Source organism: Trematomus bernacchii, unplaced genomic scaffold (genome assembly GCF_902827165.1).
Source record: "Trematomus bernacchii unplaced genomic scaffold, fTreBer1.1, whole genome shotgun sequence".
NCBI classification, from domain to species: Eukaryota; Metazoa; Chordata; class Actinopteri; order Perciformes; family Nototheniidae; genus Trematomus; species Trematomus bernacchii.
The window spans coordinates 18,927,864-18,954,403 of record NW_022987593.1 but is presented as its reverse complement, the minus strand read 5'-3'; the positions used below and the strand labels follow the sequence as shown (position 1 = coordinate 18,954,403).

Here is a 26,540-nt window from a genome sequence, read left to right as displayed (position 1 = left end):
CTGATAAAAACTGATCCAGATTTGAACACTTTCCTGACGTCAGGACATTGGGACGGCTATTGGGCCAACTCCACCAATCAGGCGGAGACAACCACTGCATTGTTCGAAAGCGCTGGAGACATTGTAGTACATATGCCAGGCCTCTAGATGGTGCTGTTGCTCACAGAATCAACCCTTGCTAAAACAGATCTAAAAAATGTCAAATTGAGCAAAATGAGGCATGGCTAAAATGCATGATCTGTTTGGTATTTTGAAAAAAAAAAGTATAAATATGCCTTCTATAGGTATGGTCCTACACTATATTATTCAAATATAGCATGATAGGTCCACTTTAAAGCATGCTGTACAGTGAAATAGTCACAAGCTTGTTCATTTACTTATTATAACATTTCTAAAATAAAGAATGTTTGCAAAACAAAAGTTCTCATGATTGGCTCATAGCTGAGCTACTCAAGATTTAAAACATGTGAACACTTGGCAAATTAGTATAAAAAAATGATAACAGCTCAAGTTTATATTAAACCATAACAAAAGTTTGAATTATTCTCGTCGCTAACCTTCATTACATCTTCTGTTTGTGGTATATATCCTGAGTTTAGATTTATATTTGTTATTTTTGATGTCTGAAAGTATGTCACTTACAACCTTAAAGGTTATCACATTTGATTTGTAATGTTAAACATATCCAGCTCTGCAGGTGCAGGTGATCACATCAACAGTCCACCAGTCATACACCTATGCAGAGCTGAAGTGTCACAGCGGCTGCAGTCCAGCTGGTGTTTCCTACATCTGGTTCAAGAACAATGAGAAAATCATCAAAGAGGAAAGATCTTTATATGAAGACCAGTTTTATCCTGGAGACATCATCTCTTGTGCTTTGAAAGGACACGAGAATTACAGCTCTCCTTTGCTATGTGAGTTTGCTCCACTGTGTAATTAAGATAAATATTTATATTGAACGACATAACAGAGACGCATTAAGGAATCAACCTCCAGATACATTGCACCTAACATTTGCCTCACAAAATTGTTGTTTTTTACTCCAGATGCTCTGAAGTTTCCCGTTGTGTCAGTAAGTCCTTCTGATGAAATCATGGAGGGCAGTTCAGTGACTCTGACCTGTTGCAGTGATGCTAACCCAGCAGCTAACTACACCTGGTACAAGGAGAATGGAAATCAGAAACTTCCTCCTCTCAATAAAGAACCAAAGCTTTTCTTCAGCTCCATCCAGGTTTCTGACTCTGGACAGTATTTCTGTACAGCTGAGAACGAGCTGGGGAAACGGACATCTGAAATGAACTCTGTTGATGTGGAATGTGAGGAAATACAGTTTATCAATTGTAATTGTCATGTTTCAATCACTTGAAAAGGGTCTTTCAGGGTTCTCATACTTATTTCAATCTCACAATCTCCTAATTTTGAGAACCTTGACGTAAAGATTTTTTCCTAATTGAGAGCTGGATGCAATTTCTTCATTAATCGTGCAAACTAATCTCCTCCAGATGCTCCAAAGCTCCCCTCTGTGTCAGTGAGTCCCTCTGCTGAGATAGAGGAGGGCAGTTCAGTGACTCTGATCTGTAGCAGTGATGCTAACCCAGTAGCTAAATACACCTGGTACAAGAAGAACCAAACACTGTTTCAGGGACCAGAAGGAAGTTATCATGTCACCTCCATCAGCTCTGAGGACAGAGGGATCTACTACTGCAAGTCTGGGAATCAATATGGAGAGATCAACTCTACGCCTCTATTTGTAGATGTCCAGTGTGAGTAATAAACAACAGCAATTCTCATATGCTAACACTGTATTTACAAGTAGGGATTCGTTGGTTGCTTTGTGCCATTGTGGAGGTAGAGTCTGGTTCACGAGTGACGACATGTGTATATATTAATAAATGTGACTACTATATCGTCCTCCAGATGCTCCAAAGCTCCCCTCTGTGTCAGTGAGTCTCTCTGCTGAGATAGAGGAGGGCAGTTCAGTGACTCTGACCTGTAGCAGTGATGCTAACCCAGCAGCTAACTACACCTGGTACAAGGAGGATGAAGACTCTCCAAAAGCTTCAGGACAGATCTTCAACATCACTGACTTCAGAGCTGAACACAGTGGGAGTTATTCCTGTGGAGCCCAGAACAAGTTAGGACGTAGTAACTCCAACTTATATCTGAGTGTTGTGGCAGGTAAGTTCTCTACATTCACCAGAACTGATTCACTTTGTAATATGCAGCAACCAATGAAAAATGGCGACACAGAAAATAAAACTATTGTTGTTCAGGGTTATAGACGTGGATGACACTGACTGAAGGGATATATCAATCTACTACTGAGGTGTATTACATATTTGTTCATATTTCTAGGGAGTTCAACAATGATAGTGAATATCATCAGGACGACTCTGGGGGTCTTGATGCTGATTCCTGGGTTTCTCCTGAGTCTATGGACGAGGTACAACAATAGAAATTCATCAGTTCACTCACCATTTATTTTTCTCTTATAACATCCTCACATTTCACTGTCATGAATTCTGCACTTGTTGATGTTGTCAATCCAGGAAGAAGAAAGCTCTGCACTCCACCACTGAAGCACATGAACCTGTAGAGATAGAGGTGAGAGAGAGCGGACCTATTGACAAACCTTCCAATACGTCTCGGTTATAAATTGTCCCATAAATGCTCTGGAAAAGGAGGTTAAGTACATTGTAGTCATTAAACAATGACATCAACTAATCTTCTTCAAAATAAAATACATTTTTGCTTATATCTCCTAATATATAGAGTTAATTATCAAGAGACTGATTTTGTCTTCTTTCCCCATCAGTTGGACTCTCTTCCTGAGTATGAGAACGACTCAGACACTGCAGCACAGACAGAAGACACAGAGGAGCAGGAAGACATGGTGTGAAGTCCAGTCAGGTTAGAGCCTCCTGCATCAGATCAAACAGGCCCACTCCACATTTAGAGTCACAGTTCCAGCTGTAACTTTACACAAAGTCTCCTGTGATTTTCTTCAGACGCTCACCTGACGGAAACAAAGAAGAAGGACATCTAAAAATCCATTTGTTTCAAGTTTTTATTTTAAGTTTTCAGTAGCAGCAGCAGGAAGGAGTCAGCAGCTTTTACCACAACCAAGCGAGGTTTTTGTATATCTGTTTTATTTTTTGTTTGTTTTTCAATAACAAATGTATTTATTTAAGAAAAAAAGAAGGAAATAAAATATATATGTTACTAATTTAGTTTTTGGGAGAAGGGTGGGATTCAATAAGTGTAAACTTCTTCCCACCCCTTTTCGGATGTGTAATTAAGTAGATTATTTGTTTATACATAAATTAGAATCAGTAATATTTTTGTTTATCAATTTGACATTGCTTAATTTTATAATGTATAATAATTATCATGTTACATTTTGTATTGTTGTTTTACACATTCCAAATAAATCAAATCAAATCAAATGTAGGTTTAGAAGAATGAGCTGCTGGCAGCTTGAAGTGAAGTGATATTGAGGTGTCAAACATGATTTATTGTTAAGATCAGCTGATGATCAGGTGCTCTAACGTGCTGATTTAACTACTGTATACATGCTTATTTGTTATATATAGAGTTGTTGATATTACAAAAGTCTAGGATAAGTCTAACGGAAGTTGTTTTTAAATCCACATAATAAATAACTTTGAAAAATCCTCATCAGTGTGTTAGTTAATAACTGTCCTGCTGACAGAGCCAATGAAGTCTATTCAAAACAGAGACCCTAAAAACATCCCATGTCACTCTATGTACAGTTTAGATTTTCACAAAATGAAACATAAGCTCACTAGTAGACCTTGTTAGATGTTACTGTGTAAGATTAAAATAAGAATAAATCAACAGCCAGCTCTACAACAAGTGAAGGACCATCGGACGAGTGTTTGGAAAAAATCACGTTAAAAAATCTCCACATTTCTGATTTTCTGTTTAACTTTTCATTAATTTGTGGTATATAATGTTACATTATTATCTAGCCTTACAAAACAAATACGTAGAATAAGCTTTTTTTTTTTGCTTTTCAATATCTCCCATATTGTCATGTGGTGCTATGTCACTATAGGAAATAAAGGAGTCACATGGTTCATAATGATCTGGGATGTTTCTGATATGAAGATCCACAGACAGAGTTTTCAACTGAGAATCAATTTAAATGATTTGCCTTTGGAAAAATGCTGATAGTCATATTTTACAAGCCACCTTCCCTTTCTCTTCCATCGCCCCAACGCTTTATCCCTCAATCCTTCATCCCCATAACCATTCATCCTTTCATCCCTTGACCTTTCATTCATTAATTTGTCCTTTTCCTTCATTCCTCTATTCATACATCATACAGCTTTTCTTTCTGTCTCCCCTCATCTATTTCAAATTCTATGTACATTCTGGCCACTTCGTTATTCAGATCAGACAGAAAAACGCCTGAGACTAAATTCACATACACTAAGAGACCAAGCACTCTCCTGGCTGGCTCTCCATTTAATGTCGGAGATGTTTAAAGCCATGTTTGGTCCATAATATGAACACGGACCTCCTCACCAACATTGTTATCTTTACAGTCTTTACAGAGTCAAAAAAGTGCACTGGAAACGGAGTTCAGAGTTTGATGCATAGAGGTTTGGAATTGTTATAGGTCCTGCCACTCCTATTCGCCCACCAAAATTTGACCACAAGTGTTTTCAAGTTGGAGTCATATATGTCTCATTGATAGCCAAAAATAAAGTGAGAATATAATATACAGAGCCAAATACAGAGCACTTCTTTAGGCAAGGCAACGCAAGTTTATTTATATAGCACCTTTCAACACAAGGCAATTCAAAGTGCTTTAGAAAAATGAAAGACATATAGAGCATTAAGAAATATTGCAGCAGAAACATATTGTAAAATGGCATTTAAAAACACTAATTTAAAAGCAAAGATAATAAAATGTAAAAAATAATAACACATGAATAAAAGTTACAGTGCAGTGTGAGATATGAATATATCCATTAAAAGCAGCGGCAAAAAGAGAAGTCTTCAGCCTGGATTAATAGAGTTGATTAAGAGTTGCAGCGGACGTGCAGGAACCAACACAGTCTCAATCCCTGATAGTCCAATAGCGACGCTTGGTCAGGGTCCTTTGGCGTGCAGTTGTGACGCGCCGAGTCTCCTTCAGCTTCATATACTGTATACTGCCACCCGAAGTCCCCGGCCGGAAGTCCTCGGAGTTGGGGACTGGCTTCAGTAGAAGCTGCTGGGACTCCCAGCAGCTTCTAGGGTGTTGCCATAAATGATTCTCTCTCAGTTGGTGTGCGGGGCTAATGCTAATGCTAATAATGCTAATGCCAGCAAATACAATGCAGCTTCACAAAGCTTTTCAGAGTTTTACGGGGCGTGGTTTGCAATTCGCCCAGCCAATCAGAAATTGGAACTTTTTTCTCCCCAGGAAAGTACCACCTCTCTAGCAGGGACTAAAAAGGGGGTAAAAGTTCTCATGAACTAAGTTCTCTTTTTGGTGTGAACGCAAAATCCCAGGAACTATCGGAACTAAACGGGAAAAGTACGGGGAAAAGTACTCCTGTGTGAAAGCGCCTCTTGACACGACATGGAGACCTCTACTGCGGTCTGTGAAGATTTTCTTTTACTTTTTTATTTAAAAGGTAAATTCCACTAGAGCTCAAATCTCTGCTCCTGCAAATGACCCCTCAGTTCCTGCACCCTGCTTTGCTGTCTTTGACAATTTTTAGCCTGTTGCTCTGTCTTTTGTACAGGAGATTGTCTGTCAGTTAAAGCCCTCTGGTTCTCCAAATGACCCCGTCCCACCTGGACTTTTTAAAGAGGTTTTCCCCACTGTAGGACCATCAGTGCTGGCAGTTATTAACTGGTCTTAGGGAAGGTCCCTGAAAAGTTGAAGCGTGCAGTCGTGCAACCTCTAATTCAAAAACCCAGCCACAGTTCTGGCTTATTTTAGGCCCATGTCAAAAATCCTGGAAAAGATTGTCTGCAGTCAAATCATGTTTTTTCTGGAGTAGAATAATATCCCGAAGGCTATTCCAATCCGGTTTGAAAACTATGCACAGCACTGAAACAGCGCTTTTAAGAGTTTTTTAGGACATCCTTTTATCTATTGACTCTGGGGACTGCGTTGTTATCTACTTATTGATTTAACTGAAGCTTTCGATACAGTCGACCATGACATCTTGATCTCTCGCTTGGAGCAGTCGGTGGGCATTGAGGGGAAAGCCCTGGAATGGTTCAGGTCATATCTGAATGATAGAACTTTCTCTGTCAGTCTTGGTGACTCCGAGTCATCCTCTGCTACACTCCTGTATGGGGTCCCACAGGGTTCAGTCTTAGGCCCCCTGCTATTTTCCCTCTATTTGCTCCGTCTTGGGTCCATACTTAAAAAGCACGGCATTGCATTCCACTGCTATGCTGATGATAGCCAGATGTATGTCCCACTAAAAAAGAAGGAGGGTTACTCTATTAGCCCACTGTTAAAGTGTCTAGAGCAGGGGTTTCCGAGTTGGGCTTTTTTTTTTTTAATCAATTTTTTTATTATTATTAATAATAATAACGTGTGCATAGACATTTTTCAGGGGCGGACTGGCCATCTGTATAATTTCCCCGCAGCGAGGCTCCTCCCGTTGACAATCCACTAGCGCAGTGTGTCTCAAACTTTTTCATACCAACGACCACTTAACCAATAAAAAAACACTCACGGACAACCTGACTCCACAAATATCCAAAAACAATAGGCCTGCTTACCACTCCAACAGTACATAACAGCCTAATAATGACAGCTTAAAGGTGGGGTAGGTAATTTTGGAGAAACCAGCTTGAGTGCGCTGGAATTTGAAAATACACAGCCGGAACAAATCTGCCACTTCCTTACAGAGCCCCTCCTCCAACACACACGAACGTGCACATGACCAATGAGGGCACGAGATAAGTTTGTGCACAGATGGAAGGCTGACAGGCAGGTAGGCCATCCAGTTACTTTAGCCGGGCCGGCTAAAATGATTGGTCGTGCTTTTTACAGTATTACGGCTTCCACAGATGACATTTTTTTATGGATCTTTTGTCAAAGCACTTAAGATATTCATTGCTATCGGGATGTTAAGAGCATTCCATGGAATATAACAAAAAGTGTATCTAGAGCCAGTTTCTCAAACTTACCTACCCTACATTTAACCTTCTCTACATCGCCTCGTTCACACAATAAATCAACAATACAAAAACAACTACAGATTATATAAGCATTTAGTTCAAATAAGATTTAAAATGCTTTCAGGTTTTACAACTCTTATGAAATGTAGACTACATTTATTACGGAGTTCATGTCCGAGCCAACAGACTCATAGATCGTTGGCTACTGAGAGAAATGTAAAATACACCGCATGTAGTACGACACAAACCTGCGCTGTGGATTTTCAAAACAAAATACAGTAAAACTAATGTCACAGGCCCAAGTTTAACTCTCTGAGTCCTGCATGGTCTGCCTACAAAACGAAAATAAAAAACGTTTATGCAGCCCCAACAACAGGTTCTGATCATCAACAGACTTCATGCAATGCTTCATCGGATGCATATATTAGATAATAATCTCTATCTAACTCCTAACACATCTAAATCTACTTTCAGCATGGATAAATGTTCATAAAATACATCCATTGTTTGTTCTATATGCTTCTTGAAATCCTAAAAAACACATATTTTTTCTAGAACAGATTACAAATCGCCTGAAAATGGTACAAACAAGTGGCAACATGTTTGACGAAGGTGTTGCGCTGGGCTATATCATTCAATCGAAATGTAAACTCGCTCCATTGCGGAGATAGTCCCGCAAGATTGCTGAAAACCTAAATTAATTCACTATCAAATTAAGTTTTTATCACCTTAGGCAGCTATCCGAAATAAAACCTTTTCTCTCCAGACAGCAGTTTGAGACAGTAATCCATGCCTTTGCCACCACTTGGCTGGATTACTGCAACTCTCTTTACATGGGGGTTAGTGGTTCCTCCATCGCTCGTCTGCAACTGGTGCAAAATGCAGCAGCAACGCTTTTAACTGGCACACGGAAATATGAGCACATTTCCCCCATTTTGGCTTTGCTCCATTGGCTGCCAATACATTTTAGGATTCATTTCAAAATCCTAATATTTACTTTTAAATTCCAAAATGGCATGGCCCCACCATATCTTTCTGAGCTGCTACACCCTCTCAGGTCAACTGATCTACTGCTCCTGAATGTGCCCAGAACCATGTCAAAGCTCAGACGGTACCGTTCTTTCTCTGTCGCGGCTCCCACACTGTGGAATAATCTGCCCCTGCACATCAGACAGGCCGCCACACTGTCTGCTTTTAAAGCGCTTCTTAAAACCCACCTCTTCTCCTTAGCGTATTGACATCTTTTAGATTGTTGCTTTTCTTGCTTTTAAATTGTCTATTGTTTTTACATTTTACTTTACTTGTTTGGTGTGTGAGCTGAGCTGTGTAATTTTGTGTATGTTTCCGTTTGTTTATTTGACTGTACAGCACTTTGGTCTGGAGGTTTTAAAGTGCTTTATAAATAAAGCTGTATTGTATTGTATTGCATGTTTCTGGGAGTTTGTTCCAGATATTCGGAGCATAATAACTGAAAGCTGCTTCTCCATGTTTAGTTCTGACTCTGGGGACAGAAAGCAGACAGGTCCCAGAAGACCTGAGAGTTCTGAATGGTTCATAATTTAGCAGGAGATCAGAAATGTATTTTGGGCCGAAACCATTCAATGCTTTATAGAGCAGCAGCAGTATTTTGAAATAATTTATTTTACATACCGGAAGCCAGTTGTAAAGACTTCAGAACTGGAGTGATGTGGTGAGGGAGGGAGGGAGCATTTAAGAGTCAATAGATTTAGGGAGGGAAGGATGAATGCAAGAAGGGAGAGATGAAGGGAGGTAGGAATCAAGGAATGAAGGGTTGTAGGGAAGGAGGGATGAAAGGATATAGGTATTGAGGATGGATGAAGGGAGGGATGGGGACATGAGGGAAGGAGGGATGAATGGAAGAAGGGATAAATGGATTTGGTAATTCAGGGTTGGGCATTTAAGAGTCCCGGAATTTAGGGAAGGAAGGATGAATGGAAGAAGGAAGTGATGAATCGATGAAGGAATGTAGGGAGGGAGGAATCAAAAGATGTAGGGACGAAGGGTTGGGAAAGAAAGGGATGAACGGATGTAGGTTGGGGGGGGATTAGGGGATGTATGGAGGGAGGAATGAATGGAAAAAGGGATATATGGATCTGGGCATTTAGGGTCAAGGGTTTAAGGGTCAAAGGGATGTAAGGAGGAAGGGATGCATGAGAGAAAGGGATAACTAAATAAAAGGCTGTGGCTCAGTGAGTAGTGTGCTGGACTTCGAATCAGAGGGTAGCAAGTTTGAGTCCCACTGCAGTCAGCATGTCGTTGTGTCCCTGAGACACTTCACCCCAAATTGCTCCTGTGGGGATTGCCCACAGTACGGACTGTATGTATGTCGCTTTGGATAAAAGTGTCTAACAAGTTAAATGTAATGTAATGGATGTACAGTAGGGAGGAAGGAATCAAGGTATAAACGGATAAAGGGATATAGGTAGAAAGGGATAAATGGATGAAAGGATGTAGGAAAGGAGGGACAAATGGTTGAAGGGATGAGGTTGAGTATGAGGTAGAAAGGGGAAGGGATGAATGGAAGGGACATGGAGGGTGGATGTTGAAATATAAAACTTCGGCATTTTGTCAAGGTTTTGATATGGCAGTCGTATGTTTGGGTCTGTCGTGAAGAGATGAAACGAGGACAGATGTGTTGACCGGATAAAAGAACTATAGCAGATGATAATAGATGTGGTTGAGGCTTAGCCATGCTCAAATAACTCCTTCACATTTAGTGAACCTGGATTTTACTGCTTTGATCAGGGGTGCCCAATACGTCGATCGCAAAGGTAGTGTGGGTAGATCGCATGGCATTTAAAAAAAAAAAGTTAGCCTATCATCCATCCTTACTATGGCATTTGCCACTTGATTGTCGTACAGGTAAGCCAGTCTGAGTTGTATTGTGACATACGGTTCATGCAGTTATGAGGGGGCCTCACCTCCTCTTCTGAAGTGAAAAAGTGTGGGCACCCCTGGCTTAGATGAATGACTCTGTATGTGGCAATGCCAGAGTTGGATCAAATTCCCAGTTCTCAATGTCCGGTCTCTGTTCATTAATGCCATAACCTACATGCCATGGCATGCCATTGAATAATTGTATGCTTCAGCCGGAAATAGAAACACTGGAAACAAAATATAACTTGGTGAAAGTCCAGTTTTTGTCAAGATACATGACAAGGTGAACACAGGAAAGGCAGACTGAGCGATGGAAAGTTTGTAACCACAGCACAGCCACAGTCCTGCTTATCATTGTGGGAAATGTCGTTTAGTTAAGCTGCAGTTTGTGGTGCAGACTGTTTATCTATTTTGACTCATGGACTTTTCTACTTTAGATTTATTTTATGTGAAAAGTAGTATTGCAAATTTTTCCCAGTTTGTTCACTGCTGAGATTACCTGACAGACCATTGATTTAGATACTTAATTTAGCCTTCTTTTACAAAAAAGAAAGACATGAGAACTAAGAGAGGTGGTCTTTAGAAAGGTTTCGTTAAAACAAGCTGTGCATTTAAATAATGTCAAGAGGAAGGAAGTGGTATTTTGAACCTGCTTTCAGTCTCCTTTTCACTCTCAAGCCCACAGAAGGACGTTAAGGTTCAAGAGAACTTCCTTTAAGTTGATGTGGAACTGTTTTCTTGTGGACATCAATCTTCTTTATTTTATAGCCACACGGAGACGAGAGGAGCCGCTATGATTTTAACAGCGAGTGGATTTGTTGTCTTCCTTCTCTGTATGTCAGGTAATCTATATCCACAATAACATTGTACAACCTTTACCACACTTATTCAAAGCACTTCGAAGAGACATATATTATAAATAGATAGTTGTTTATTTTATTTTCAATCAACTGTTGAACTTGTATATCATTTTAGGTCATTAGACAGTGTGTCTCTGTATGTTTTGATGTCCTGTATGTCTCTTTATAAATGGTTTGTTGACACAAAATACACCTTTTATACAATTTGTTGACAATTCCCACGTACCCAAAATTGATCAAATATAATACAAACTTGTATTCTATATTCTAGTTAAGGCATAGTTAGATTGACGCATTATCAGGAAGTTTTTTTGATAATCACTGCTGATAGTTCGGTCATTTTAAGCTTGTCCATGTTTACATTGCCCAAAATCACATCAGTCATTTGATCCACTTTGTCTAATTCACTGATATTAACTAAGCATTTTCTGAATTAGTTTCTGATGTGCTCTGTGTTACAGCGGTTCAGGGTCAGCGTGGCTGGGGAGTGACTTACACTGCTACTGAGATCTGTGCAGTGAAAGGATCAACAGTGGAAATAAGCTGCAGCTACAGATACCCATCTAGAATAAATGGCCATGAAAACACAGTACAGAAAACCTTCTGGTTTACTCAGAAGAAAAATGGTGAACTTGTAGATCTGAGAACAGCCTCAGAGTATGCAGGTCGTGTAGAGTATCGCTTTGAAAACAACAGATGCACTCTGAGAATCAAAAACCTGAGAGAGAGCGACTCAGCTGAGTACTGGTTCAGGTTCATAACAAACTACGATACATATAGTGGTTCACCAGGAGTCACTTTGTCTGTCACAGGTAACTTTTTTCAATATAAATGTTAAATTTGTACTGTGCTGTGAAGGTTTGATAAAGAACTTAATGTGATATTTCCAGAAATGGAAGTTTTCCAACCTAATCCTGCTCAGTGTGTGTTAGTGTGTGTGTGTGTGTGTGTGTGTGTGTGTGTGTGTGTGTGTGTGTGTGTGTGTGTGTGTGTGTGTGTGTGTGTGTGTGTGTGTGTGTGTGTGTGTGCGTGTGTGTGTGTGTGTGTGTGTGTGTGTGTGTGTGTGTGTGGTTGATAATGTCTCTATTTTATTCAATAGCTACTATATAATGAACCATGGGCTGAAACAAACACCCATTATAGATGCTGTGAATGCTTTGGGGTATTTATATGAATATAAATCATTATTATTTAATTTGTTGTTTCCTTCTCAGATCCAGATCTACTGGTCGAGGTCATCGGAAAATCAATAGTCCACCAGGGTATTTCCAAAGCAGAGCTTCAGTGTCACAGCAGATGTATTTTACCTCAAGACCCTTCCTACATCTGGTTCAAGAACGGACAGAAAATTCGGGCAGAAACATCTTCTTTTTCAGTCTATTCTTATTCAGCTGACAGCTATTCCTGCGCTCTTAAAGGACATGAGGATTTCCCGTCTCCTTCACAGTGTGAGTTTACTCCACAGTCTTTCACTAACAGAACACCATGGCACAATGATTACAATTACTTTGAATATCAATAAACCCACTTCCCCTTTTTATATTAAGTTTTTATTTTTGGCCCCTCGCTCTCCAGGATCACTTCTGCTTTAAGTAACTCAACAACCTGCTCTGTATTACAGCTGTGAGAGAGTGAGTTGTATCAGCTCAGTTTAACAAATGGTTTATCTTTCAGGTGTTGACGGTCAAAACTGCAACAGAGTGACTCACACTGACCGGAGCATCTGTGCCTTCAAAGGATCATCAGTGGACATTTCCTGCATGTACAGCAGTTATGAATCTATCACTGACGGATTCTGGTTCAGTCCTGAGCGTTATCATCAGTGGCAGAATCCCTCAGAACCTGAGGACCTTAGTAAAGACTCCCAGTATGCAGGTCGTGTTCAGATCCTTGAAACATGGAGAGGACGCTCCACTCTGAGGATCTCTGACCTGAGAGACTCAGATTCAGCTCAGTATCTCTTCAAGTTCAAAACACCAAGCTTTGAATGGAGGAGTGATTTACCTGGTACAACTCTGACTGTCACAGGTACTGATCAACACTCACTGATGTTATATACAGCATACCAGTAATTAAAGTGTAAGGTAGCTGTTATAATGTAGATTGTCATTTACAACTCTCTATCCATTCATGTTTATCTTATTTTAGACTTTGTACCCTTGATTTGGGTATTTGATAAATAACAAACACTTTTTTTATCCTCAAAAATCCAGATCTGAAGGTGCAGGTGCAGGGGGTGAAATCATCTTCATGGTCTGTGCTCCAGTGTTACACCAGTTGTCGCCTGCCACAAGGTTCTTCCTACATCTGGTATGAGAATGGGCTGAAAATTGCAAAAGAAACATTCTCTTCATATTCAGTCTACTTTGGTTTTGCATCCAGCTACTCATGCGCTGTGCAAGGACATGAGGATTTCCCCTCTCCTCCAGTGTGTGAGTGTTTCCCTCTGACATGGCCCTCTGGTGGAGCTTGTAGGTTATTGCACTTTACCTTCAAAGCTTTTAATTCAGTTGCAGCTGGTCATCCGAAATAGCTGAGACTCAGAAGAAAGTTCTTAGTTCTTCTATGACTTTTTAGTCACTTACTATTAAATAGTTTTTTATGGCAAACTGTACTGTGACTTTTTATGAGATTTTCTATGGAATATTATAACATAATTTGATTGACTTCTATGTGACATACTATACTTTTCATGACACGTTTAAATGTTACTTTATTGTGAAACAACCAACCAAATACTTTTACAGTAGATAACCCAATATCAACAATCTCAAAATCGCCTCAGCTGGCTTTACAGTGATAACAGCATGTTTATTTAAAAAAATTGTGCACACACTTCTGTTTGCCATTGTTTGAATGTGCCCTAATTAACAAACGTTTTTTTGCCAAAACAAATTCACGAAGAACATTTTAAATTGTTTTGTTTTTCAGGTGTCACTGGTCAAACCTGTAACAGAGTAATTTACACTGAGAGAAGCATCTGCGCCTTAAAAGGATCATCAGTGGACATTTCCTGCACGTACAACAGTTATAAAGTATATGTTAAATCTAAATTCTGGTTCAGACCTGAGCGTAGTCATCAGGGACAGAATCCCTCTCAACCTGAGGACCTTAGTGAAGACTCCCAGTATGCAAGTCGTGTTCAGATCCTTGAAACAGAGAGAGGACGCTCCACTCTGAGGATCTCTGACCTGAGAGACTCAGATTCAGCTCAGTATCGCTTCAAATTCAAAACACCAAACTTTGAATGGGGGAGTGATTTACCTGGAACAACTCTGACTGTCACAGGTACTGATCAACACACACTGATGTTCACAGCAGCAGCAGTTTCATTCAAATAACTACAACTTTTGTACCACTTTCCTAAGAATTTGGTAGAAGGGTTTTATAACTATTGGCTTTTACCATGGTTTTAAATGTCTTTACAAATGTTGTGTACATATGCAATTGAACATAAAGATAGCCTTTGGGTTACCAGGCTTTAATAACAATGCTTTGTTTATTTTAAATAATAGCTCACTGTAGATTATTAGGAAAATTATCTCAATTAATCAGAGGAAGAAGAATCAAGTTATGTACAGTATTTAAGACAAAATAGTAACACCACATTGTAAACATTTTATGTTACAAGTAACATTCATTTGTTACTTAAATAAAAGTAAGAAAGCTATTAGCATAGCTATTTGGTTAGCAAATAGCTTTTCAATGTATTAGCATCACAATCTACTTAAAGGGGACCTATCATGCTAAATGCACTTTTGTACGTCTTGTATACATGAATATGTGTCCCCGGTGTTCCAGGGAACTCACAAAGTGTCAGAAAACACAACCCTCTCTATTTTCCTCCATACCCAAATCTCTAAAAAAGGGGCTGCAACGGATCTGATAAAAACTGATCCAGATTTGAACACTTTCCTGACGTCAGGACAGTGGCGCTACAGCTATTGGGCCAACTCCACCAATCAGGAGGAGACAACCACCGCATTGTTCGAAAGCGCTGGAGACATTGTAGTACATATGCCAGGCCTCTAGATGGTGCTGTTGCTCACAGAATCAACCCTTGCTAAAACAGATCTAAAAAATGTCAAATTGAGCAAAATGAGGCATGGCTAAAATGCATGATCTGTTTGGTATTTTGAAAAACAAAAAGTATAAATATGCCTTCTATAGGTATGGTCCTACACTATATTATTCAAATATAGCATGATAGGTCCACTTTAAAGCATGCTGTACAGTGAAATAGTCACAAGCTTGTTCATTTACTTATTATAACATTTCTAAAATAAAGAATGTTTGCAAAACAAAAGTTCTCATGATTGGCTCATAGCTGAGCTACTCAAGATTTAAAACATGTGAACACTTGGCAAATTAGTATAAAAAAATGATAACAACTCAAGTTTATATTAAACCATAACAAAAGTTTGAATGATTCCCGTCGCTAACCTTCATTACATCTTCTGTTTGTGGTATATATCCTGAGTTTAGATTTATATCTGTTCTTTTTTTGTGTCTGAAAGTATGTCACTTACAACCTTAAAGGTTATCACATTTGATTTGTAATGTTAAACATATCCAGCTCTGCAGGTGCAGGTGATCAGATCAACAGTCCACCAGTCATACACCTATGCAGAGCTGAAGTGTCACAGCAGCTGCAGTCCAGCTGGTGTTTCCTACGTCTGGTTCAAGAACAACGAGAAAATCATCAAAGAGGAAAGATCTTTATATGAAGACCAGTTTTATCCTGGAGACATCATCTCTTGTGCTTTGAAAGGACACGAGAATTACAGCTCTCCTTTGCTATGTGAGTTTGCTCCACTGTGTAATTAAGATAAATATTTATATTGAACGACATAACAGAGACGCATTAAGGAATCAACCTCCAGATACATTGCACCTAACATTTGCCTCACAAAATTGTTGTTTTTTACTCCAGATGCTCTGAAGTTTCCTGTTGTGTCAGTAAGTCCTTCTGATGAAATCATGGAGGGCAGTTCAGTGACTCTGACCTGTTGCAGTGATGCTAACCCAGCAGCTAACTACACCTGGTACAAGGAGAATGGAAATCAGAAACTTCCTCCTCTCACTACAGAACCAAAGCTTTTCTTCAGCTCCATCCATGTTTCTGACTCTGGACAGTATTTCTGTGCAGCTGAGAACGAGCTGGGGAAACGGACATCTGAAATGAACTCTATTGATGTGAAATGTGAGGAAATACAGTTTATCAATGATAATTGTCATGTTTTAATCACTTGAAAAGGGTCTTTCAGGGTTCTCATACTTCAATTTCACATTCTGCTAATTTTGAGACCCTTGATGGAGAGATGTTTTCCTGATGAGCTGGGTGCAATCTTTTCATTAATCTTGCAAACTAATCTCCTGCAGATGCTCCAAAGCTCCCCTCTGTGTCAGTAAGTCCCTCTGCTGAGATAGAGGAGGGCAGTTCAGTGACTCTGACCTGTAGCAGTAATGCTAACCCAGCAGCTAAATACACCTGGTACAAGGAGAACCAAACACTGTTTCAGGGAACAGAAGGAAGTTATCATGTCACCTCCATCAGCTCTGAGGACAGCGGGATCTACTACTGCAAGTCTGGGAATCAATATGGAGAGATCAACTCTACGTCTCTGTTTGTAGATGTCCAGTGTGAGTAATAAACAACAGCAATTCTCTTATGCTAACACTGTATTTATAAGTAGGGATTCGTTGGTTGCTTTGTGCCATTGTGGAGGTAGAGTCTGGTTCACAACATGTGTAATTATTAATACATTTCTCTCCTAATCGTCCTCCAGATGCTCCAAAGCTCCCCTCTGTGTCAGTGAGTCCCTCTGCTGAGATAGAGGAGGGCAGTTCAGTGACTCTGACCTGTAGCAGTGATGCTAACCCAGCAGCTAACTACACCTGGTACAAGAAGAATGAAGACTCTCCAAAAGCTTCAGGACAGATCTTCAACATCACTGACTTCAGAGCTGAACACAGTGGGAGTTATTACTGTGAAGCCCAGAACAAGTTAGGACGTCAAAACTCCACCTTACATCAGATTGTTTTGACTGGTAGGTTTCATTCACTTACACACACCAAACTAATATGCGGTAAATACCGTTAAACACCCTCTGATGCACAGACGTAAACATTTCATGTGCCAATGCTCAGACCACGTCTACTCTAAGATAAGCAAAGGTCTTTCAAGGTCCGAGGAAAATGCCACGCATATATAAAGGACTAATCAAACTGACAAGACAAATCTGGAGAAGTCAGGCAAACACAAAAGAACATCAAAAAGATCACATACATGGAAAGAATCAGGGTGGGACAGACAATCACACATGCGGGAAAACACTAAGACAAAACATAAGGAGAGAATACATTTAAAAATAAAACAGGACACAAAATTATAATAATAATAATAATAATAATAATAAATGGAATTTATAAAGCGCCTTTCACGGGACCCAAGGTCGCTGTACATGGTGGACAGACAAGACAAAACAGACAATGAGGAGCGAACAAAACAAGAACAAAATAAAATAAAATAAAGGAAGCCAGGGGACCAGGAAAGGACTAGGGTCAGAAGGCCATGGTGAACAGGTGCGTTTTTAGTGAGAATTTGAAGATGTCCAGGGAGGCAGCGTTCCGGATCTCAGGAGGAAGTGCATTCCAGAGGGTGGGGGCCGCAACACTGAACGCCCTGTCACCCACAGTACGAAGGCGAGAGCGGGGGATGGAGAGCAGGCCCGTGTCGGAGGACCGCAGACTCCGAGAAGGGGTGTAGGGATGGAGGAGGTCCGATAAGTACTGGGGGGCGAGGGTATGGAGGGACTTGTACGTGAGGAGGAGTGTTTTATAGTGAATCCGGGACTTGACCGGCAGCCAGTGCAGGTGGATGAGGGTGGGGGTGATGTGTTGCCATGGCTTAGTGCGGGTGAGAAGCCTGGCGGCAGAGTTCTGGACGTATTGGAGCCTGGCCAGGGTTTTGCTGGGAACCCCGGACAGGACTCCATTGCAGTAGTCCAGACGGGATGTGATGAAGGCGTGTACGAGTGTTTCTGCCACTGAGTCAGAGAGTGAGGGGCGGAGTCTGGCAATGTTTTTGAGATGGTAGAAGGCGGATTTGTTAATAGATTTGATATGCGCCTGGAAAGAGAGGGTGGAGTCCAGGATGACTCCCAGGTTGCGGACTTCAGTGGACGGGGAGATGGAGCAGCCGTCAATGGTGAGAAGCAGGTCACCAACCTTCTGGAGCTGTGCCTTGGGAGCCACAATGATGAGCACAGTTTTGTTGCTGTTTATTTTTAGCAGGTTTGATGACATCCAGTTTTTGATGTCCTGGAGGCAGTTGACAAGGGAAAGAGGTGGAAATCTTTTGAAAATACACAAACAAAAAAGGTTTTTCTGAGCTCTGTTTCTGATCATGCTCAATATTTTTTGAAAAGGTATTGAATGGTAAGATCTAGGTTTTTCTTTTCATATTATATTCATGAAAGCTTTAATAACTGCTTTTTGTGTTTTTTTCGTCTTATCATAGGAGCATTGAAATCTAGAGCTGCTGGAATCACCACTGCTGTTGTTCTGACAGTCATCCTCCTCTCTATATTTGTATTGATTAGGTAAGCAGTCCACTTTCATTAAGGTAATGTTTAGTGAAAGCACTAAACATGGTATGCTGGATACTTTTGATAATATTGGGCAATCAAATATGTAAATTAGGACAACACTGTAAAGTTATACCTCATTTCAATCTCTTCCTCTTCTTCAAACTCACTGTCAGACTGAATTTTCAGAAATGTGATCCTCATATCCTATTAAAGATTAGTTAGGGAGGCTGTGGCGCAGTGGGATAGCGCTGGTTACACTCCCACTGCAGTCAATTTATCGTAATTGGATACTTCACCCCAAATTGCACCTGTGGAGATTGTCCACAGTATTGAGAGTATGTAAGTTGCTTTGGATAAAAGCATCTAACAAGTGAAATGTCATGTAATGTAATGTTTATCGCAAGATGGAGGGTTACGTGTGGGAATGTGAAAGCAGAAAGGAGTTTGGTCTTGAAATGTAACAATGAGTCTGAGTTTCTTTTATGAAAACAGGTCCCACAATCAGGAACACCATGAAATAGTTCAAACGTGTGTGTTTGTATAATTTAGTGCTTTCCAGAAGTCAGCAATTATCTTGGATATTTGACTGCATTGTGTTATTAGGAAAGGATAATGACCAATACAAATACCCAGGTTTCATGAAAAATATTGTCTTCATTAACTGTTAAGCCCTAGAGCCCCCTGGACAGGGGGCAGTGGGGTGTTTCTTCACGAAACTGTGTCTCAGGGCTTCTTAATATTTAAAAACCTATTAATGTGTCATACCCATTTAACGGGAAGAAACTCAGCTAACTGACAATATGAACCATTTTTACCGAAACAAAACACAAGTCTCACAAGAAGCGTCTAAATGAGCCCTGAGCGAAAAAATGCTAACACACTTAGCACAGAACTCAAGGTAAAAATACCCTTATTACTTATCATAACTGCAAAAACAAGATATCAGATTAAAGCTGAGATGCCACAGATTCTATAGGTATTGGTATCATCACTGAGCGATGAGAACTCGTGACAGGGGAAGCAAACAGACGTCATAACACGTAGCATTACGGAACATTCACGGGAGATCGTCTCAAATTAGCTGTTATTCTGATCAATAGTCGTGTTCAATGGCATTAAAATGATAAAAACGCTGCTGAAGGTTAATCCATAGGTTAATCCAATGTGTCTGTGTCACTTTGAAAGGATTACTGATAATCCATCATTACATTTTTATGTAAAAAACGGAGATTTCATATTATTTTTCTTTTTCTAAATCTCTCTAAAGAGGTCAAATGTCACTTGTTTTGCATCAATCTTGATACAGGGTACTTATTATATGTTGTACATTGGATTCCTAAAGCTTTTAGTCTACTAACCCATCATCCAAGGGTGGTTTTCACTATAAGTAATGGGTTTTATTTGGGCGGAGGTAAGAATTTACCTTTTTTTACAATGTTCCATCTGAATTTACTCTGACACAGAAACATCTATATTGATTCTGACACTTCTACATCCAACTCACAGATGTAACCTTGCTTTGAGAAAAAAGATTATTAATTTAACCCTTTTAGAAGTGAAGTTATAGTCATTTGTTCTGGGCATGTCATTTTTGAGCCTAAGACCTGAAAAAAAGGCTCAGGGCTTAACCTGTTACGCACCGCCCCCCCCCCCCCGGTACCGGGCGGATAAACGCGTCATTTGCAGGAAACAACGTCTAAGGAATCTTAATATTTAATAAACTATGAATGTTTTATATCCATGTAACGGGAAGAAACTCAGCTAACTGATCTTTTTAATTTTTTTTTCCAAAAAAAACCCACAATGCTAACACTCAGCCTCTGAATTATCCACGAGCGAAAAAATGTAACCTAAAACTGCACCTAAACTCACTCATAACTCCCTTATTACTTATCCTAGATGCAAAGCCAAACCGTCGTTTTGCATCTCCTGGAGACACAGAATCTGGGGGTGCCCACCTCAACACTCAGTGATAAACATTTGCGACGCTATAAACGAAAACGTACATCAAAACATGTACCGCTAAGTAGCTACAAACGCTAACATGGCTTACCTTGGTCAAAACTGGTCTTCAATGGCATTAAAACGATAAAAAAAACTATGCTGCAGTTAATCCATAGGTTAATCCAATGTGTCTGTGTCCTCTTTGAAATGATTTCTGATAATCCATAAGCAATAAAACTGCTTTTTATTTTCCAAATGTCAGAGCGAGAGATCGCTTCACTCTGGTGCAAGCCTGCATGCGGGAAGCCCCCACCGTTTGTTTTCACAACGAGTGTGTGTGGGGGACTCCCCCTTCGATTCTATTGGCTCTAACGGTCAGAAAGAGGTGTCAACCATCAAAATCGACGTAGGGGGACCAGAGATATGACAAAAAAAAACCTTTTCACCCAAATCACCTCAGAGGTGGAGTGGTTTTGGCTAAACCTCTCTAAAAAGGTCAAATGTTACTTGTTTTGCATCAATCTTGATACAGGGTACTTATTATATGTTGTACTTTGGATTCCTAAAGCTTTTAGTCTACTAACCCATCATCCAAGGGTAGTTTTCACTATCTGTAAAAAATAATCTTTGGACGGACACTATAATTTACAGTTTTTTACTATGTAAAATCTGAATTTTCTTTCAAATAAAAAACATCTATATTGATTCTGACTTTTCTACATCAAACTCACAGGTTTATCATTACTTTGAGAAAAAAGATTATTAATTTAACCCTTTTAGAAGGGAAGATATGGTCATTTGTTCTGGGAATGGCATTTTCGAGCCTGAGACCTGAAAAACAGGCTCAGAGCTTAACAGGTTAACAGGTTCAGTTTAGATAGATAGATAGATAGATAGATCGTACTTTATTGATCCCAAATTGGGAAATTGTTTTTGTTACAGCAGCATAAAAGGCATTTTACAATAAAACAAAATATACAAGAATAGAAATAAAATAAAATAAAATATAAAATAAAATATAAAATATACATGTCAAAATACAAAATAGAAAATATACATACAGATATTATATATATATATATATATATATACAAATATATATATATTCAAAATATATGGAATTATGGAGTATTAAATATGAAACAGATTATGTGTGAGTAAAATGTACAAGGTGGTTTTATTTCTAGAGAAACTATGGAGCAGAGAGTTCTCTTCCAGCCAGAGGTGATTTGTTGTACAGAGTTATTGCAGTGGGCAGGAATGTTTTCCAGTATCTGTCCTTGTGACAGGGGAGCTGCAGCAGTCTGTTGGAGAAGGAGCTCCTGTCTGTCCAGCTGCAGGTGGAGAGGATGGGTGGGGTTATCCATGATGGACAACAGCCTGTTCAGTGTCCTCCTCTCCACCACAGCTTCAAAGGGTTCCAGCTTGATGCCGATGACTGACCCAGCTTTCCTGATCAGTTTATTGATCCTGCTGGTGTCACCGGCTCTGATGCTGCCCCCCCAGCAGACCGCAGCAAAGAAGAGTGCACTAGCCACCACAGACTGATAGAAGATCTCCAGCATCTTACTGCATACGTTGAAGGATCTCAGCTTCCTCAGAAAATAGAGTCTGCTCATCCCCTTCTTGTACACAGCGTCAGTGTTGATCCTCCAGTTCAGCCCATTGTCTAAGTGCACTCCCAGGTACTTGTAGACCTCCACAACTGCCACATCCTCTCCCAGAATGCACAGGGGCAGAGGAGGAGATGTCCTCTTCCTCCTGAAATCAATGACCATCTCTCTGGTCTTGGCCACATTCAAAAGCAGATGATTTCTTCCAGTCCACTCAACAAAATCACCCACCAGCGCTCTGTACTCCTCCTCCCGTCCATCCCTTATACACCCTACCACTGCAGAGTCATCCGAAAACTTCTGCAGGTGGCATGACTCTGAGTTGTATAGAAAGTCAGAGGTGTATAAGGTGAACAGGAAAGGAGACAGCACAGTCCCCTGTGGGGCTCCAATACTACCAACCACCACATCAGACAGCACACTGCCCAGCCGGACGTACTGTGGTCTGTCCGTGAGGTAGTTGGTAATCCAGGAGATGGTGGACGAGTTTACCCTCATAGCCTGCAGCTTGTCACTCAGTAGCCGAGGCTGGATCGTGTTGAATGCACTGGAGAAATCAAAAAAGGTGATTCTCACAGTGCAACCCGATCCATTCAGGTATGAGTGAGCACGCTGCAGCAGGTAAATAATGGCATCGTCCACCCCCAGGTGAGGCTGGTAGGCAAATTGCAGAGGGTCAAGGAATGATCTCACCTGCGGTCTGAGATGGGCCAAGACCAGTCTCTCAAGCACCTTCATCACATGAGATGTGAGTGCTACAGGGCGATAGTCATTGAGCCCAGAAGGAGTTGTCTTTTTAGGGACCGGAACAACGCATGATGTCTTCCACAGCACCGGGATGGTCTCCAAGTGCAGGCTCAGGTTGAATATATACTGGAGAACAGGAGCCAGCTGGCGTGCACAGGTCCTCAGGACCCTGGGGCTGATACCATCAGGGCCAGTAGCCTTGCCTTGGTGGAGTTTTTCCATCTGACTCTGGACCTGTCCTGTGCTCACAGTGAAGCGGGGGGGGGGACTTGATGGCAGGGGGGATAGAGGGGGGGGGGTCTGAGGCAAGATGAGCAGAGGGGGGGGGGGGGGGTCAGCGGCAATGTGAGCAGAGGGGGGGTGCAGAAGCCAGGCTGGGTGGTGGAGGAGAGGTGTGAAGTGTAGGTGGTGAGCAGAGGGGGGATGTTGACGCCAGGCTGAGAGGAGGAGGTGAGGTGAGAAGAGGAAGTGGAGGAGACAGCAGCGGGCGGAGAGCTAAACCTATTGAAGAAGGTGTTCAGCTCGTTGGCCCTCTCCAGGGTGCCCACAGTCAGTCTGTCTCTCCCTTTGAAGCCAGTGATAGCCTTCATCCCAGCCCAGACATCCCTGCTATTGTTCTGCTGGAGCTTAGTCTCCAGCTTCTTCCTGTACGAATCTCTGCCCCTCCTCAAATTGTCTCTCAGTTGATGCTGGATACTCTTCAGCATTGATTTGTCCCCAGACTTAAACGCTTCCTTTTTCTTATTTAAAAGAGTTTTCAGGTCACTAGTAATCCAGGGTTTATTATTGGGGAAACAGTTGACAGTTTTAGCCGGTAATATTGTTTGTTCACAGAAGTTGATGTATTCTGTGATGCAGTCAGTCATATTATTGATGTCCTCTCCATGTGGCACACAAAGCACGTCCCAGTCAGTGGTCTCGAAGCAGTCCTGTAGAGCCTCATTAGCCCCTGGAGTCCATTTCCTCACAGTCCTGGTGGATACAGGCTGCCTCTGCACCAGAGGGACATATTTAGGAGCCAAAAAGACGAGGTTGTGGTCAGATCTGCCCAGGGGGGGGAGGGCAGTGGCACAATATGCATTCTTGGTATTTGCATATAGAAGATCCAGAGTATTATTTCCCCTGGTGGGGCATTTCACATACTGAGTGAATGTAGGCAGAGATTTGTCCAGTTTTGCACGGTTAAAATCCCCAGTTATTGTTATGAATGCATTTGGGTGAAGAGTTTGGAGTTTGGCCACAGAGGAGTGAATGACGTCACCAGCCACCTCCGCGTCCGCGTTCGGTGGAATATAGACAGCAACTACGATGACAGAATAAAGTTCTCTAGGTAGATAAAATGGACGTAATCCCACAGCTAGCAGTTCAATGTCCGGGCTACAGAAACGCTCCTTCACAGTAACATGTCCAGGATTACACCATCGTTCGTTCACATACAGTGCAATCCCTCCTCCTTTCTTTTTACCGCTCAGAATAACGTCCCTGTCCGCCCGAACACTCGTGAAGCCGGGGAGAGCCGTGTTATTATCCGGGATGAGCGAGTGCAACCAAGTCTCGGTAAAACACATGATGCTACACTCACGGTATTCCCACTGCGTCTTCGTCAGCACGCGGAGCTCGTCCATCTTATTCCCCAAAGACCTCACGTTCCCCATTATGATGGCCGGTACACAGGGTTTGTACCTCATCTTCTTCTTCATCCTCAGCTTGGCCCCAGCTCTGCAGCCCCGCTTGAGCCTCCGAAGCTCCTCCGGGATGTCATGCCTGGCTCCGGGCAGCAGCACGGGTCGGCACAGCGCAATCAGCTGCTCACGCGTGTAAACAATGCCATCACTCCTCTGAGCATGGCTCTCCGACACAAAAAGTGAAAAAAGTAGCAGAAGAATGACCAGAAAACGTTCGAAGTAAAACGTGGCCATAGTTCGCTGCAAAACAAAATAAATATCCAAAGAAAAAAGTACAACTAAGAGAATAAAAGTAAACAAAAAGACAAAGATCAATAAAACACCGGGAGCTGCATGCAACAGGCAGCCACCAGCACGGCGCCTTACGCAAAAGATTAGCACATTTAGCACATTTCTAAAAGTTCAATGTTTAATTATTCTAACCAGGAAGAAGAAAGCTGCCAAGCCATCATCTGAACCCGGAGAGCCACCGGACAACAGCAAACAGGTGAGAAGGAATAATTATCAATAAAAGCAAAAAAGGTTTCAACAGTTCAGTTCAGATATATATTTTTTTTTGCACTACTGATTACTGGTAATATTTGCATTAATTATGTTTCCTGTAGATGTTTGATTGCTCTTTTTACTGCACTTTTAGTTTACAGTTTTGCTGTTATGCTGCTGTGTTTGTTGTATTTTTGTGGCTCTGGCACAACAATTTCCTTCGGGATGAATAAAGTCTTATCTTATCTTATCTTATCTTTTCGCTGGGCTACACAAAAGCTCTTTATGTCTTAAAAGATGCATTAAAAGTAGAAAAAGAGTCCCAGAGGGTCAACTGGCACGAGTCTACATTTAGTTTTGTTGGTCCAATCAGGACTTGAATCAGCAATTGTTCCGTTCCCAAGCCAACACACTGAGCTACTGCTGCTCCAAGACAGAGCTTCAAGTAAAGTTCAAGATTGTTTTAGGGACCATTGGGTATTCTTAACCTTCACATATTCCCTCGCAACACAGACCCAAACCCTTTTAAGGTAATCTTGTCTATGCAATATCTGCCCTTCAGAGTCCTCAGGAGGAGCTTCTCTATGCCAGTGTCCAGTTCTCCAAAAACCAGGCAGATCCTCTCTCCTCCAACATCGAGGATAGTGTTGTGTACGCTGAGGTCAAATTTAACAGCGCTGCCCCGAGGTGAGTAGATACTCTCACAGGAACATTACCCTGAGTTTAACGATGAAATGACTTGGAATACAATCAACACCTGTTCACTTTTGCATCTGCCTGATGTGATTTTACTAGTTTTACAACCACTGTTTGGCCATTTGTACGATATGTAATCTGCAAAACTCCTAAATAAATGTTTCTCTTTGAAAAACAGAAGTCAGATGTCTGCCATAAAGGACTCAACTGCATTGTACAGCACAATCAACAAAACCACGACACAGTAGGAATCTACAGCCCATCATTTTTATTAAAGGGACCCTATTGGGTTTTCCCTTCACTGTAGTGTGTTCTCTAGGTTTGTGTGCATGTAAATGGTCTGCAAAGGCTAACATCCATGTGTTCCCTCCAGAGGGAGTTTCTCCATTGGACTCCTTTGTTTACTTCCTTAACATCGTGACATCCCTATGGAACACTCTGGCTCCTATTGGCTTCTTTCTGAGAAGATATATGACTTTAGCGTGTTGTTGAGTTTGAGCCTGGGTTGGCTCTAATGACTATGTAGCTTATTTAATGCCTTTTATTGTAAACATAATATATGTATATTAAATGGCCTATTTAATGAAATGTACAGAAGCAAGGACACACTTTTTAAACCTTTTATTTGTTCTCTGGATTGGTGTTTAAGCACTGAGTGGATACATAATACTCTATAAATCATTATTCAGAGGGAATTAGAGACACCCAAATAGCTTTTACTTTCCATTTTTACCAAAAAGATAGCAATGTAACTAACTTATTAACTTGTAAAAACATGAGACAACCTTTCAATTTGAAATAAAGAGTATACAGACCAATGTGTTTTTCTATATCATGTTGTACTTAAACCTTTGTCAACAG

At 40.9% G+C, this 26,540-nt stretch overlaps 1 protein-coding gene across 1 annotated transcript in view; it reads left to right on the top strand.

The window, feature by feature from the left end:
• Positions 1-26,540, top strand: part of LOC117482038 (B-cell receptor CD22-like) — a 35,504-nt gene that overhangs the window by 8,911 nt on the left and 53 nt on the right. Inside the window, exons 12-20 of the mRNA XM_034130005.1 lie at positions 690-914; positions 1,047-1,316; positions 1,503-1,763; positions 16,302-16,562; positions 16,709-16,969; positions 18,442-18,523; positions 24,927-24,987; positions 25,546-25,670; positions 25,858-26,540. The exon at positions 25,858-26,540 is cut by the window's right edge and continues 53 nt beyond it. Coding sequence (XP_033985896.1) covers positions 690-914; positions 1,047-1,316; positions 1,503-1,763; positions 16,302-16,562; positions 16,709-16,969; positions 18,442-18,523; positions 24,927-24,987; positions 25,546-25,670; positions 25,858-25,927 — 1,616 coding nt within the window. The 3' untranslated portion in view covers positions 25,928-26,540. The remainder of the gene's footprint in view (positions 1-689; positions 915-1,046; positions 1,317-1,502; positions 1,764-16,301; positions 16,563-16,708; positions 16,970-18,441; positions 18,524-24,926; positions 24,988-25,545; positions 25,671-25,857) is intronic.